General features: G+C 33.3%; 1 protein-coding gene across 4 annotated transcripts in view; it reads left to right on the top strand.

Annotated features, from left to right (window-relative positions):
- Positions 1-14,833, top strand: part of LOC132544860 (twitchin-like) — a 147,763-nt gene that overhangs the window by 53,158 nt on the left and 79,772 nt on the right. For all 4 annotated transcript variants that reach the window (XM_060208511.1, XM_060208507.1, XM_060208509.1 and 1 more), the window contains 7 exons: positions 5,844-5,863; positions 6,973-7,081; positions 7,564-7,806; positions 9,546-9,591; positions 9,825-9,883; positions 12,509-12,600; positions 13,539-14,150. In XM_060208511.1, coding sequence (XP_060064494.1) covers positions 5,844-5,863; positions 6,973-7,081; positions 7,564-7,806; positions 9,546-9,591; positions 9,825-9,883; positions 12,509-12,600; positions 13,539-14,150 — 1,181 coding nt within the window. The remainder of the gene's footprint in view (positions 1-5,843; positions 5,864-6,972; positions 7,082-7,563; positions 7,807-9,545; positions 9,592-9,824; positions 9,884-12,508; positions 12,601-13,538; positions 14,151-14,833) is intronic.

Below are 14,833 nucleotides of genomic sequence, written 5' to 3'. Positions count from 1 at the left end.
TTTATTTTCCCTGTTTTTTTTTAGTTTCAAGTACTTATATTTGTGGAGAATGCAAAAACCAAAGCATTAACCTGTAGTGTAGTTGTATAATTATGTAGATGTTAATATCGTAAGTTTGTGTCTATAATCACATATAACCAACCTACGGCTTCATTAGGGACTTATATGAACATATGTAAGAAATTTCTAAATTATGTAGACCTTAATATTTAATATGATATGCAGGATGATATATTGTGGAGAATAACCTAGGTTTAATGCTTACTAAATATATTTTGGCTTCAAATCAATATTTATTAAATTAATTTGTAGCATAATAATTAAGCTTTATAAGTTTTGCTTTCTCATTCTGTCTAATTAATATGATATTTAATGTTTTATTTGAAAGCTTGCAGTTGTGCTGAGAGACTATTGAAAATCAGCTGCAAGACTTCGGTAGGCCTTTTTTTTTGCCATTTGGTAACAAAAACAGAATTTTAGATTTAATTCTGCTCTTGGAAATTGATATTGGACAAGTATTTATATAACATGTCACCAGATTTCAAATAAAAGTTATAGCATTCCTGTATTTTCACACTTTTTTTTGTTACTTGTACTAGGGGTATATCCTGTTGACTTCCTATCTATAAAAGTGCATGTCCTCAACATTACTAGATCACACTGCTTAATAGCCCTACGCTGTCCTTGAAAGGTAACCATGGTAATGCAATGTTGTCCCTTGGCTTGGAAAAAAAAACACACAAGGGAGATAATTCACAAATTTACCCATGGGTCAAAGTATTGTAGGATTGTTGAAATTAAGTCGGTTTGGTTCAGAATGGATATTGAAAGCGTTTTTATCTTATCATTGTATCATTTTTGTTGAAAAACCTGATTCCAAGGGGCAATGTCAACCAAGTACTCACTAGAGCATTAGACATATGATTGGCACGTCCCGTAACTCAGACGTGTGCATATACAAATATATAGGACAGAAATACTGGAATATTAATCCTTTTAACACAAGCATTGGTCTCCATCTATAAAACATATGGAATGTTGCCAGTGTCCCCATCCAGGTTGACTACGTAGATTTATCCTGATGTTGTACTGTAAGCTTCACCATCACATCGTCCCCTTGTAGATATAGCCATGTACTGCTGTCTGCTGTCAGCACCGTCACTAGGAAATTGTTCCCATGGTGATCGTCACCAAGTATAAAACATCCAATGCAGTTTAACAGGACTAAACTATTTTAAAAAAATGTAAACAGCTTCATTAACATAACAAAAAGCATTCCACTTATAGCTGCAATATTTTAATCAAAAACATCATCTTATCAAAACGAATTAATAATTAATCATAAAACACGTTACTTATCACGCATACGTTTGCTACAGCTGCCCTATCATGACTGATCAGCGCCGATTTAACTCCTTCAGTGATAACAGAATAATAGAGATATGCATATTATATATTTATCTATGTATGTATATTTTCCTAAAAGAATAGCTATAATTGATAAATCTAATGTTAGAGATTTTAGTGCGTACTTATGCGATGTGCTGTAACACACATTGTTTACTAAGCTAACATGTACTGATCAAGAAATTATTAAAACTTGTTTTATTGTACACCCAAAACTGATTCAAATTTGCTGTAAGAATAGATTATAATTTGATAAATAGAATATGCAAATATTAATTTCTTTATTATAATGTGATAAATGGAATAATTTTAAAGATGACATATGTTGTCCATATTTTCTGTCAAATGATAAATACAATTTTTAAAGTCATAAAAAAAAAATATCAAAGATTTAGTATAATTGATTATTATGTACTCTTAAATAACACTGAAACGTACGTTAAGGATTCGTAGGAAGACCTTTTCATGGGTGTGTTCGACTTTTGTACCACAAAAACTCATATATATTGGAGTATTATTGTGTTTGTAAAAGATCACTATGACTTGAAATATGTTATTTTTTTTAATGTCAACAATCAAATGCAAATTTTTTAAAACTAGATTGATACACTTTTATATATAAACACCAACTAGGTTTTCATAGAAGAAAATGTGAGATAAAATGTGGGTTTTCGTGGTACACAAGGACAATCATATTCTTGACTGTAAATTCTGTCCCATTCAATCACAACCTCAATAGAAGAAAATGACGATGGACCTAACAATGAGGATGGTTATGAAGCGGACGATGATCGTCCAAACATTCCAGTGATCATGATGGAAGATTATGGTAAGTGGTGCCACCTATTGGCCCAGTAAGTGTCAGGAATTAGATTAGGGTTACATATAGCGGTGTCAGTTCCGATGTGCTGTTGTAAATTGTTGTAAAATTCTGATTTATCAGAATCAGAATCGGGTGTAAAGTATTTGTTGCGCTGAATACATACTGTGATAGAACTGAACAGGTAATGTCACTTGCTGTTAATCTGTGGAAGTGCATACTGAAATGTACTGTGTTGGCACTCCTGGTGATGTATGTACTGCGACGTACTGTGTGCATACTCCTGGTGAAGTATGTACTGCGACGTACTGTGTGTACTCCGTGATGAAGTATGTACTGTGACGTACTGTGTGTACTCCTGGTGATGTATGAACTGCGATGTACTGTATGCACACTACTGGTGAAGTATGTACTGCGACATACTGTGTGTACTCCGTGATGAAGTATGTACTGTGACGTACTGTGTGTACTCCTGGTGAAGTATGTACTGCGACGTACTGTGTGCATACTCCTGGTGAAGTATGTACTGCGACGTACTGTGTGTACTCCTGGTGAAGTATGTACTGCGACGTACTGTGTGTACTCCTGGTGAAGTATGTACTGCGATGTACTGTGTGTACTCCTGGTGAAGTACGTATTATGTGCATACTCCCAGTGAAGTACGTACTGCGACGTACTGTGTGCGTATTCATGCTGGTGTTGCTTTGTGATTAGTGTGTTGTGAGTATAAATGTTGGTCCAGTACATTATGTATGTTTTGTACTGATGATTGGGACCCTCTGGATCACTGTTAGTGAGGTATGCTACCTTTCATGTAACACAGACACAACAGTTGTGTAGTTTACCAGGATTCTCTCTCTTCTAATCAAGTTTTTCTCGTTTCTTACATTTTGCTGTTTTCTTATTTCACTCTCTATCAGTTTTTGGTGATATGCTGTTTTGTAAAGCTTTGTCTAGTCTGCCTGCTGCTGCTAGTTGTTATTTTAAGAGTTGAAAGAGAACTGAATTCTTATCTTGATGATAAAAATGTTGTCTTTCCCGGTCTCATTTGAATTTAAGGTAGAGTGTCCCTCACATTTTTTAGTGAAAGTCTTCAATTATTTCAAACACAAATTCAAAGAAAGTAAGGGAAAATATGAACAAAAGAAAGATTTAAATGCAGAATCCTGAAAAAGGAGAATAAGACCATGTGTTTTGGAAGAGAAGTCGTCATCCGCTACATTTATGACACCCATCATGTAAATTTGACCAATACATGTAAGTAATGTTTCATTCCCAAATGAGAACATTGGGTATACTACAAAAGACTCTCATGGCTGTTTCTATACAACTCTGCTGTTTCTATACAACTCTGCTGTTTCTATACAACTCTGCTGTTCCTTGGTTCTGCTGTCATTTATTCTGCAGACTCACTATCAGCTCTTGATTCTCCCTTTGAGATGCTTCTATTTGGTATTTTCAACAATACACTCAGTTTTAGATCTACCAACTTAATTTCATGGTTTCATGGTAGAAACTCTCTTATATTTGGCATGTACTGATTTGTATTTTGTTTTGTCAACATGTTATTAAATAAAATGATAAAATAATTTGATTCAGTGTCTCTGACTTTTATCTGCGATACCGCATCAAATGCGTTCAACCTTCATGCTCATCTGTCAGGCATGCGGCCTATATAGATCTGAGGTCATTCTTAGTATGGTTTGGGTATTTTGGTTTACAATATTCTTATTTAATTTTGGATTTATTTGTTGCCATTGCACATCGTTATATTCAAGATCTTGTGCACAAGAATTGATGATGATCTACACATATTTTAAGATTATTTTTGTTACATGTTTTGTGTATTTGATGTTGTGTTGTGGTTGTCAGTGTTGTTCAGTCAATGTTCTATAAATATATATTTAGTATGTAGGTTCTGTGTTAAATAAAACACCCAAATAATAACTTTAAGTTGAAAAAATATCAAGACAAAAATTTGTTTTTAAATAACAGTCTGTGAAATAAACTTGACTCATGTTGCTTTCTTGATCGCAATATTTAAACCAATGAAAATTGTACTTCTAATTCTAAACTGGTCCTTACATCTTTGATGAAGAAATTCATCAAGCTAACACACCAAATTATTACTTGACTGGGTTTAAGCACATTATGGTTACCAAGACTTCATATAAGACTGGTTTTAAACTAGGCTAGAATTTAAAAACATTTTATTTTCAGGATCCTAAGAGAAATTAAAACCATTTAGCTAATTTGAAATTAAAATTTAGAAATGAAAATCTGAAAAATGAAAAATAATTCTTGAAACATGTAATTAAAATATCACTTACTTGTTAAGATGTGTATTGAAATATCTGCTGTTACATCGGATCTAGTTAAAGGAGTATAAAGATTTGAGACTTGAAATTAAAGAGTTTAAATTTTTGCCATGAACTATGATTTATTTTCTTTTTTATGATTTTTGCATTAATTTATTCCTATTTTATATTTTGTTATTACAGTAGTCATATAGTGTTTCATTTCAGCTATTTCTTTAATGATACAAATTGTTTGAGTTGGAATGCATTTTATCTAGCTAGTGAATTGTAAAGTTTGTTATGGCTTATGGGAATGCTGTAGTTTATAGAAACATTTTTATTTTAATTATTTTGTAAATTTTCATAATTTGTTTTTTTTTTTTTAATTTCAATTTTTTATGACAGTTTTTTTTAGGTAGAGTTTTTGGCAAATGGATTTATCTGTTATATCGATTATTAATCTATAAATTCAACAAAAATGAAAAGAATTCAGTTGGTGATTATAAGTAAATGTTTTCTGTATATCAGTGAAATAACATAATTGATATTAAATGAATTCATTTTCATCTGCTATTTTGGGAAAAGGATTATATATGTATAACTTATATTGTCTACAAAGTGTAGATACTACTTGCTGATATAAATTTCAGATAAATTGGCAGTGTTCAGGTAAATTTTATTTTTCAGGTAACAATGGAATCATTTCCTTGTTTCCACTTACTGTTCCAATTAAACTGTTGACCTTTGACCCCTCACACCTGCTTACAACAGTGTTAAACCTTAATTCTGTTTCAGGTTTAAATATTTCAATAATTTTTAACATTTTCTCCTTGCCCTCTAATTAATTGAAAACTGACCAGAATTGTGTGAAAAAAAATCCTATTTTTAACTCTGCAGTTGATACACAGAATCTTATTCTTTATGAAATAAACAAATGTTTTGGTCTTCGAAAGGCAAAATGAATTTTTGAAAAAGTTTTTAGTAAATCTCAGAAATTGTTTCATCACTTTACAATTTCAATTGCTCATTAGTAATAATATGTAATTAATGAATCTTAACATCTTGCTGCTTCAAATGTGATTTGTGTGGCCATTTGCAATAAGCTAGTGCTATTACACATAGATCTGTTCAAAGGTAAACAAATTGCACAAGATGCATCTTTATGGATAAATTATAAACCTCAATACAAAATATATATACCATTAACACCTTAAAGGATAAAATTGAAATGTGTGCTGCCAATGCTTTGTCGGTGTCTCCTGTGGTGACACATGGACATATGTCTTGTTGACTAATTTATGTTATTATCTTGTTTCCAGAGCAAACAAGTGCTGCGAAGGTGAGTATCTTATTCTGTGTAGTCTGTGTTGTAGAATAAGAGAGATTGTCCTTCAAATGACATTGAATGTTATAACATAAATCTGGTAAGGGGTATGAATCACCACAGCATTGAAGTAGGATCTTTGAGTTTATTAGTAACTATCAAATGGTTTATTCTTCTCCGGCATTCATGACCTGATGAATCCTGGAGAGGGCGAAACCGGTTGATAGTTACTAATGAATTTAGTAATTAGTAATTATAATCGTACAAATTTAAATCTAAAGACCCAACTCCGACACTGCTGTTATTATGATATTCCTTACCTGCCTCTCTCTACTGCTCAATCATCCAGCATATTCCTGGTTATCTAACTGATCAGTAAAGGAACTTAGTATCCACCCAGACTAGAAGGAACAGCATTGGCTCTCTTACCATAATCCTTATCAGATACATTGCACATGGTCCTTAAAGTCCTTTAAATAACTTACTACTGTAGAGTTTGGTAGAATCATAATTGTTGATTATTCTTCAAGTTAGCCTGTCATTTTTTCTATACTTTGATTTGCTACCCCTTTAACACACAGCCCCCAACCCCCAACTCCCAACCCCTCCTCCTCCATTGAATACAAATGAAGGATGATTTTACAGAAAAGTACAAACAATAATTATCAACTTCTGATGGCTTGAGTACCTCTTAGAATGGCATGCAATGCTGATAGCACAAAGTCTTTAAAATCAGGACTTTTTTCTCAATATGTAGAGTTGTTGCCCTTTATTTTTCTATTACTGAAAGGTCAAAAGAGGATATTGTAATGCCACTGTCCATTTGTCATTCCATCCACCTGAATCACCATTTCTGAATAATAACACAATTTCCAAAGAGTAGATAAAATGTGAACTTCTCCATGTTCATTTTTAAACAACTCTGTTAGGCGTTGTCTCATTGACAAACGTCAGTGTTCTGGCAATTTTATGTAAGTCAAGGTCATTGTTACTATAAATATTGCTCCTAGTACTTTGCCTTTGTTATGGCCATAACTGACCTTAACAATATGCATGCTTCAAAAGTGTACAGAAAGTAGATTTACAATGAAGTCTTATATTTCAATGGACCATGTATTTATCAGGATGACGGCTATGAGCAGGAAGGACCCAAGAAAGTGCCGAAACCTGGGAAGATCGATGGCCCCACCCACACCTTCGCTAATAAGGTGGACAACCAAGTCATTGTAGAGGGTAGGTATGGCAACCTTAAAGGTTGTTGTAAGTTATTTGAAAACTTGAGGAAAGTGAAAACAATTTTTATGGGAGGAATTTAGTTTTTAAACACTTTTAGAAAAAAGATATACAACTTGGTTACAAACATTTTTGGATTTTCTGTTGGGGAGATTTTGTCATTGAAGCAATCTGTCTTCAGCTGTCTATTCTGTTAGACTAATTGGACATTTGAATTTTACATTATACATTTTCTTTGATAATTTATGATAGATTTGAATTTATGTTTTATGCTTCTTGTTAAAAGAGAGTGTCAACCATTGAGGAATGAAATTGACACGTCACAATTTGTTTTTCATGTATTTTTTATATGTTTATAATGTTCTTGCTTGCATCTGCTTTTGTCTTAAGTAATATTATAGGTACATCCCCTTATTCTCTGTGGTAGGTAGCCTTACAATCACTGTTTGAAGTTCTGTATTGACATTTTATCATTTATCCAGGTGACCCTATTAAGGTCGACGTTAAGATCAATGTCCAGGATGGAGCTACATCACCCGTAGTGCGGTTCATGAAGGGCAAGCGAGAACTGAAGAACGACTCGCGCACAAACATCGTGCAGGAAAAGGCTTCAGCAAAGCTTGTAATGAATAAATCAAGATTTGCGGACGAGGCCAAATACACAGCACAACTCATGCAAGATGGCGTCACTGTTGATGAAATGACCTGGAGCGTCTTTGTTAAAGGTCCTTGGCATTATTTTCTTGTTGTTCCACTTCATTTAAACATCTTCTGGTAATGTAAGGAATGCGATTAATCTTTTTATTTCAGAATTGTCTTTTATTTTTCTCTTTTGTTGTACATTCTGGATTAAGATGATCTGCGTTGACATTCAATTAAAATTTACCTGCATTTACTTTGAACATTTGAATATCTTGATGTGATTGGTTGTGCTGATGTCATTCCCGATAATCTTTTGACATTTTTTCATCTTGATCCAAACCTGTAGATTTGACGTTTTATTTACGATATGATCAGATGATGAATTTTGTGTGCAGAGACATAGTGTCCAGGATCCGAAGCTTTGGCTTAAGTGATAAAATACAGAATCCAAAGTTAAGATCCAAAAAAACAGTGAAAGTCAGGCATGTACAGCTTTTACAAAACATTAATTTACAATTTACAAAAAGGTTTTTAAGATTGGTATTTTTTTGTGAAACATTGTACAATGCTTATTGGTTATAAAATATTTATAATGGCGTTATTCCATTGGCGTGAATCAATTGATTTGAATCAATAAGCTGTTATATGTCTGACTATTATTGTTGTTAGGATGTGTGCTGATTGGTATGCAATATAGATATATATCAATAGAATTGTATATAGATTTCATATACTGTAGTGATAGGGATGAAGAAGAAGATTAGGTTAAAGGGTATCACAATGTTAAGGTCATTAGGTTAAAGGACATCACAAGTTAAGGTCAATAGGTTAAAGGGTATCGTAAGGTTAATGTCATTAGGTTATGTGGTATCACAAGGCCAAACAGAAAAAACTAAAAATGGCCGAGGCTATCATAGATTAAAGAGTATCACGAGGTCAAAATCGTTTGGTAATAGGGTATTGTAAAGCCAAGGTCATGATAAGGTTAAAAATGATACCTATAACCCAAGGTCATCTTTAGGTTATATAGGTTATCAGAAGGCCAAGGCCATCATACGATTATATTGCTTATCCAAAAGTCATCACTTGGGTATTATCAGAAGGTCATTAAGTATCACAATGCCTAGGTAATGTTAGATATTACGAAGTCAGGGTATTGAGGATGTAGTGTATTACAAGGTCAAGGTCCTTATATGAAGAAAAAATGCCACATTTACAAGGTTAACTAAGGTAATAACGGTTCCATGAGGCCAAAGTATCAAACTGAAAGTATTGAAAATTCCGCAAGTTATTGTTAGAAATAAAGGTTATTTATAGGTCTGTGTAAAATTGCTGAAGATCTTGGATATCTGCATAATAAAAAATAAATATTCATTTTTTAACTGGCTTTCTATAGTATATGACATGTAATTATGTTAGGTTTTGAGTTATTCAGCATGAGTGCAAGGTTGTCATCATTCCAATAAAATCTGTAGTGTTGTGTGTTTTGAAATAGAATCATTGAATGTTTGGTCTTGTATCTAGATTTCTTAGACAGTTTAGTCAGTTGCTTGTTTTCTTTCTCAAGTCAACACCGACAACAAACCCGAGAAAACGAGTGTAAATAGAAGGAAACACATATTTACTCCTCTGTTATACTGTATATATTAGTTGTTACAGTTTTACCCTGAAACACCAGTAGGATACAGTGTTAATGTGTGAGATTTCAAGTAGATAGAGGATGTGGCATGGCCGATCACAGGCACAGAACAGAGGAGCACAGAGAAATGTTTGCATGTAGGAATGCATGATGATTGACCTCTGTGACCTTCTCCAATTGTAGATCCTAAAGATTCGAGCTTGGACTTCAGGAACCTCTTAAAACATAGGTAGGTCCTTATATTCTCAGTTTCAAATCATTTCTGGCATCTATCATCTTTGTCAAGGATGTGTCATTTGTCCCTTTTTATTTTTAATTTTTTTCTCACTGGTCCAATTTAACCATCATGGAGTATTGACTGGGTATTAATGTATAAAAGCATCTGATTTACTGGTATTTCTTTTCTATCATTACTTTGACATAGAACACTGTTTTGATCTTTTACTGTACATCTGTATAAAGGCAAAGCAAGAAGAAGGACAGCACAGAGGAGGATCCTGACTGGGGAAATCTCAAACCAGGTAATATATTTAATTGGAGTTACTTCCCTTATCAGCACTCTCTTAGCACCAAAATGATAAAATCCCATATCATGCACTCATGAAGGTGACCTGCTTTATCCAAACTATTTTTTAAGTCCGATAATGATTAAAACTGAAGTCCACTTTAAAGGATTAATTCTTAAAGTGAATTAACAAAACCCTATTAATTTGTTGTGAACTTTAACCATTAAAATACTGGTCCGGTCTACAAACCTTCTTTTTACTTAATCACTTTATTTCCTTACCAATCTGTAAAACTAATAAATGTATCCCACTTAACATGCTTCATGGCAAGAACATAACAAAATCTATTGCAAATACTTTTGGTGATTTAACCATCCAAAATCTTTCATCCCTTTCTTTATTAATATTTTGAAGTGTGTCTCTCATTGTTTCATGTTAATATCCAACATGCGCATTATTTATTTCAGATGGCAACTGTACGTTCCAAGCAACCGGACAATTAGTAACTGCGTGCAATATATATAGCATTGCGCTAGAAGCGTAATTTCTCTTTCAGTTGCATTGCGCTGTGTTGTGCTGTGTTAGCGTGTCTTGTGTAGCTGTTAGTGTCTAGTAGATTACAACAACATACATATTTATACCATGTTAAGGCAGATCCTCTGATAATGTTCAGGATACCAAATATTGTGTCAGGAAGACTAGAAATGTACAGAAAAATAATTTAAGGATTCTGAAGAAACGTAAATCTTATCAAAATTCTTTTTTTTTTATATTTGTGTTAATCCCATCAATATATTCTTATTGAAAAATATTCTTCTGTGAATTAGCGATTTTCGTAGAGAAATTTTTTTTTTTGAAATGTTTTTCGATGAGGAAGACTTGTATGATAGACCCTTAGATATATATATATTGACATGGATTCAAATAGATTTAATTTCATTTTTGTTTTGGTGAAGATGATGAGTTAGATAACATTTCAAAATTTGAATTGTAACTGTTTTGTTAGAAAATTAAAAGTGTTTGAAAAGTTTAGGTGAGAAGTTGTCTGAGTTGCTGTTCAGTGAGATTTCTTTAGATGTGGCTGTGTATAATATAAGGAGTCAGATGCTCTATAGTCCTAGAGTGAGCAGTATAGAGCCTGGTAGCATGCGATAGTACATTCAGAAACATATATCTTAAGCACAATAATATATTATATGGTATATAATGTCTTGTTTTTCTTGCATTAATTGTTATATCATTGCATATTGTGCAAACTTGGTTTTTTTTATTTGTTTTAAAACAGATAATATTCAAATTTTTCAGAATACATCACCATTTTTCATCACGATTACAACTATTTTCTGGTGGATTTTTTTGAAAAGATATAAAATTTTGATTGACTTAAATCTCCATCGTCAACATTTGACGTGTCTAAGTCTGTTATACAACTGATAGGAATATAGCTAGAGTGCTTCGCTTTTGTTGTGATGTGTTTACTTGTTTGCTTGTAATCAAAAGGACATATATGATGTCCATTTGAGCGCGCATAGAAAGCAGAGCTGAAACTGTCGCGCTATCTTTAGACGTAGCATAAATAATATCGGGCTATGATGCGTGTTAACATTTAGAGAGGCTGGTCGTTACAATACTGTAGTGTGAACTACCTACCAATAGACCTAGTGTATAATTACTGATCAATCGTACTGATCTCTCACCATTAGAACTAATTCAAAATAGAATGGGTGTCGACTTACATTATTTAATATGGAACACTTTCGGTACCAGCTGTGGAAACCACTTCAAAATGTACAAGTAGTGTTTGAGTACAGTTTAATAAAAATTTCTCTTTAATTAGTATCTTTTATTAATACCCATATTGAATATGAGTTGCCTTATATGGAGATATTCATTAAATCAAAATGACTTTATATGTAATTCTGTTATTACCGCGACATTTGATCAGATTAGGACAGATTTAAAAATCTTTGAACTGGTTTAGAATAATTCAACAAAATTGCTTTGTATTGAATTTTCAGACCAAGGTTATAAACAGCTGAACTAAAATTGGATTTTGATATAACTTAGGTTTAAAATAAGATATTATTTTTTTAAAAAAAAAGGAAAAGGATTAAAAGATGAAAAGAACGGTTTAGGCAACAAGTATTGAGCTTATTGATTCAGAATCGAGCTAACTTAATCCACAAGAGGATGTGTAAGTCCAAGGTGATGTGAAGGCTAGGACAGATACATGTATACATGAACACAATCTTTGATGTGCAAATGTACTAGCTTTAACCTTATTTCTGTATACTGTAATTAATGATCTCTGTAAAGAGTTTGAAATGTATTCTTTGATTGATTGATTTATTGTTTATATGTCGTTATGTGTCATTGATTTATAAAAAAATAAACAAAAAAAATTTCCTCGTAAACTCTTGTTTCCATGAAAAACATTTTTTTACTATTTTCTAAAATATATATGTCCTGAAAGATAGTTTTAACAGTGTGACAAGTTAGTAATAATATGATATTATGACGTTATTGCTTATTGGGATTGCTTTTATATCTTGACAAGGTCATGACCTTGTACTGTTTTTTAGGTCATGACCTTACAGAATTATTTATGAGGTCATGACACTTTACTACGTCTGTTTACAGTCGACAAGAAGAGACGTCCTTCTCAGATTGAGATGATGAAGGCTAACCTGAAGAAGATTGAAAAAACAGGAAGTGACAGTGAGGATGAGAAGGTAATGTTATCCAATCAGAACAAAGATGTCAGTTGCTACGGCAACTGTGTGATCATAACTAAATTAATTTGTGTACTAATCAGATTTTACCTCATGTTTATCAAAATCCATTGAGATAAGTTTAACTGTTAACAAATGTTGATCTGAATTTTTAACATACATTCATAAAACAGTTTGTTGGATGTCAAGATCATTTGAGATACACAATAATTTTTGCTTTCTTAATTTTTATTTTTTTATGAAGAACAGTTTTACAGCTTTTGTCAATTGACCAGAAGTCTCTGATTCTGTTCATCACAATTAATCTTTTATACGAGGATAAATGTTTCATAACACAGACTTACTCTCGGTAATTTATCTAAATCAAGATTATTTTTCTAGAAACAGGGTCAAACAGGGGTTATCATTTGGATGATATTGCTCAAGATCTTGGGCCAAAGGTTGCCTCATTAAGGATATTGTCTAAATCTGGGGTCAGATTATGGGTACATGAATAAGATTTGGTTGATATGGAGTCATAGGTCATCTAGTAAATCATATTACCTTAGATTGGGGTCATAGGTCATCATGTAAATAATTTCTGATAGAACTGGGATCACCTTGTGAATCATATTGATCTAGATCTGGGATCAAAGTTCATCATGCATATATTATTACTCTAGATCTTGGGTCAAAGGTCATCATGTTAACACACAACTTAATGGTATCAAGATCAGGTAATTGTAGGTTAAGACTTGGATTTCAGATCAGGGTTTTTATATAATTCTTAACGATGATTCATGTAATTAACAAGGACGATTTCAATAGAAGATTACTAATTGTAACTAAAACAGCATACTAATTGCTTAAGTGTGACCATGGAGCTCTCTCCTGTGCATTAGATCAGATTAGGTTAGGGATTAATTTTGTCAAATCCTGAATGTTTTCTCAAATTAAAGCCGGGTAGCCAGACTTCCTCAAGAAGGAGTTCCTTATTGATTGATAAAGTCGAGAAGACCACATTTGAGAGTGTCAGCATGACTCAGAAAAAGACATCTGTGGAAGCTGTTAAGATTGAGGAGTCCACCACCGTGATGAAAATGACCAAAAGGGCCTCAGTTGAGGCAGCTGAGATAGAGCAGTCAAAGCTAAAAATAGGCAAGGGAAAAATCCCGGCTGCTGAGGCTGAAGGAGAAACTGTTACACTGAAAAAAGTCAGCGCCCAAGAGGAAGCCGGGCTATCACTGAAAAAAGTCAGCGCCCAAGAGGATACCGGGCCATCAGGTCCATTTATCACACCAAAGAAGTCATCCCTCATTCCAGATGAGACTGATTCCCAAGCTGGCCCATTTGTCAAACTTAAAAAGGTTTCTTCTGGACAAGTAGAGGCTGAGGAGAAGACTTATCTTGAAGTACCTGATGCGAAGAGTAAGAAAAAGAAGAAGAAATCCATTACAGAACAGGCTCAACAGGTGTTCGGGGTGAAACTGAAAGGAATGAAAGGAGGCAGGGACGATTTTGAAGGGGATGTGGACTTTGGTGTCCAACTCAAGAGTTTTGGAACAAAAAAGGCATGTCTGAGAAACGGTAGAATGATGGTCTGCCTCAATCAAGGGCAGATAACTGTCTTAAGTAAGAGGCAGATAACTGCCTTTTAGAGGATGGCTAGTGAAGCATTTGTTGTACAGCATTGTTTTATTTGTATACCATACACCTGTTTGCTTTTATGATTTATTTTGTTTAAAACACATTTTTTTGATGATTTTTTCCATTTAGGAGCGCTTTGTTTGATGATGGGTTGATCTGTTCTCTCTTCTTCTTTTTAGTTGATACCATATTGAATTTTTGATTCCTATGTGATGATACCAGTTGTCATGGTTACAATGAACCATGGCAACACTATTGTTGCCTTTTGTTTTTGCCATTTTCAAGAAAGTATGAAAATGCATGAGGATTTGAAAAATTCTTTTCTACAGCACTGTTGGTATGTGTTATGCACATACATTACGCAGACACAATAGTTTAGCATTGTTATTACAGCACAAAACATTTTACTATTTCAAAATGGCAATATATCCGCATGGCGTTTATAAATATATATTGCCCATAATGCACAACAGGTTCGTTGTTTGATTATATTGACTCGAGTGCCTGAGGATATCTTTCCCTGTTTCTCCCCCAGCTTCTCATGTTTAAAATGTATATCAAAGTTATATGCCCAATCTTATGTTTTTTTACTCTTTTTTTTATCATT

This window comes from Ylistrum balloti, unplaced genomic scaffold (assembly GCF_031769215.1).
Source record: "Ylistrum balloti isolate Yb309-2 unplaced genomic scaffold, AGI_CSIRO_Ybal_v1 Utg369812, whole genome shotgun sequence".
In the NCBI taxonomy this organism is placed as follows: domain Eukaryota; kingdom Metazoa; phylum Mollusca; class Bivalvia; order Pectinida; family Pectinidae; genus Ylistrum; species Ylistrum balloti.
The sequence above is the reverse complement of the archived record's forward strand: the minus strand, read 5'-3'. Positions and strand labels throughout refer to the sequence as shown.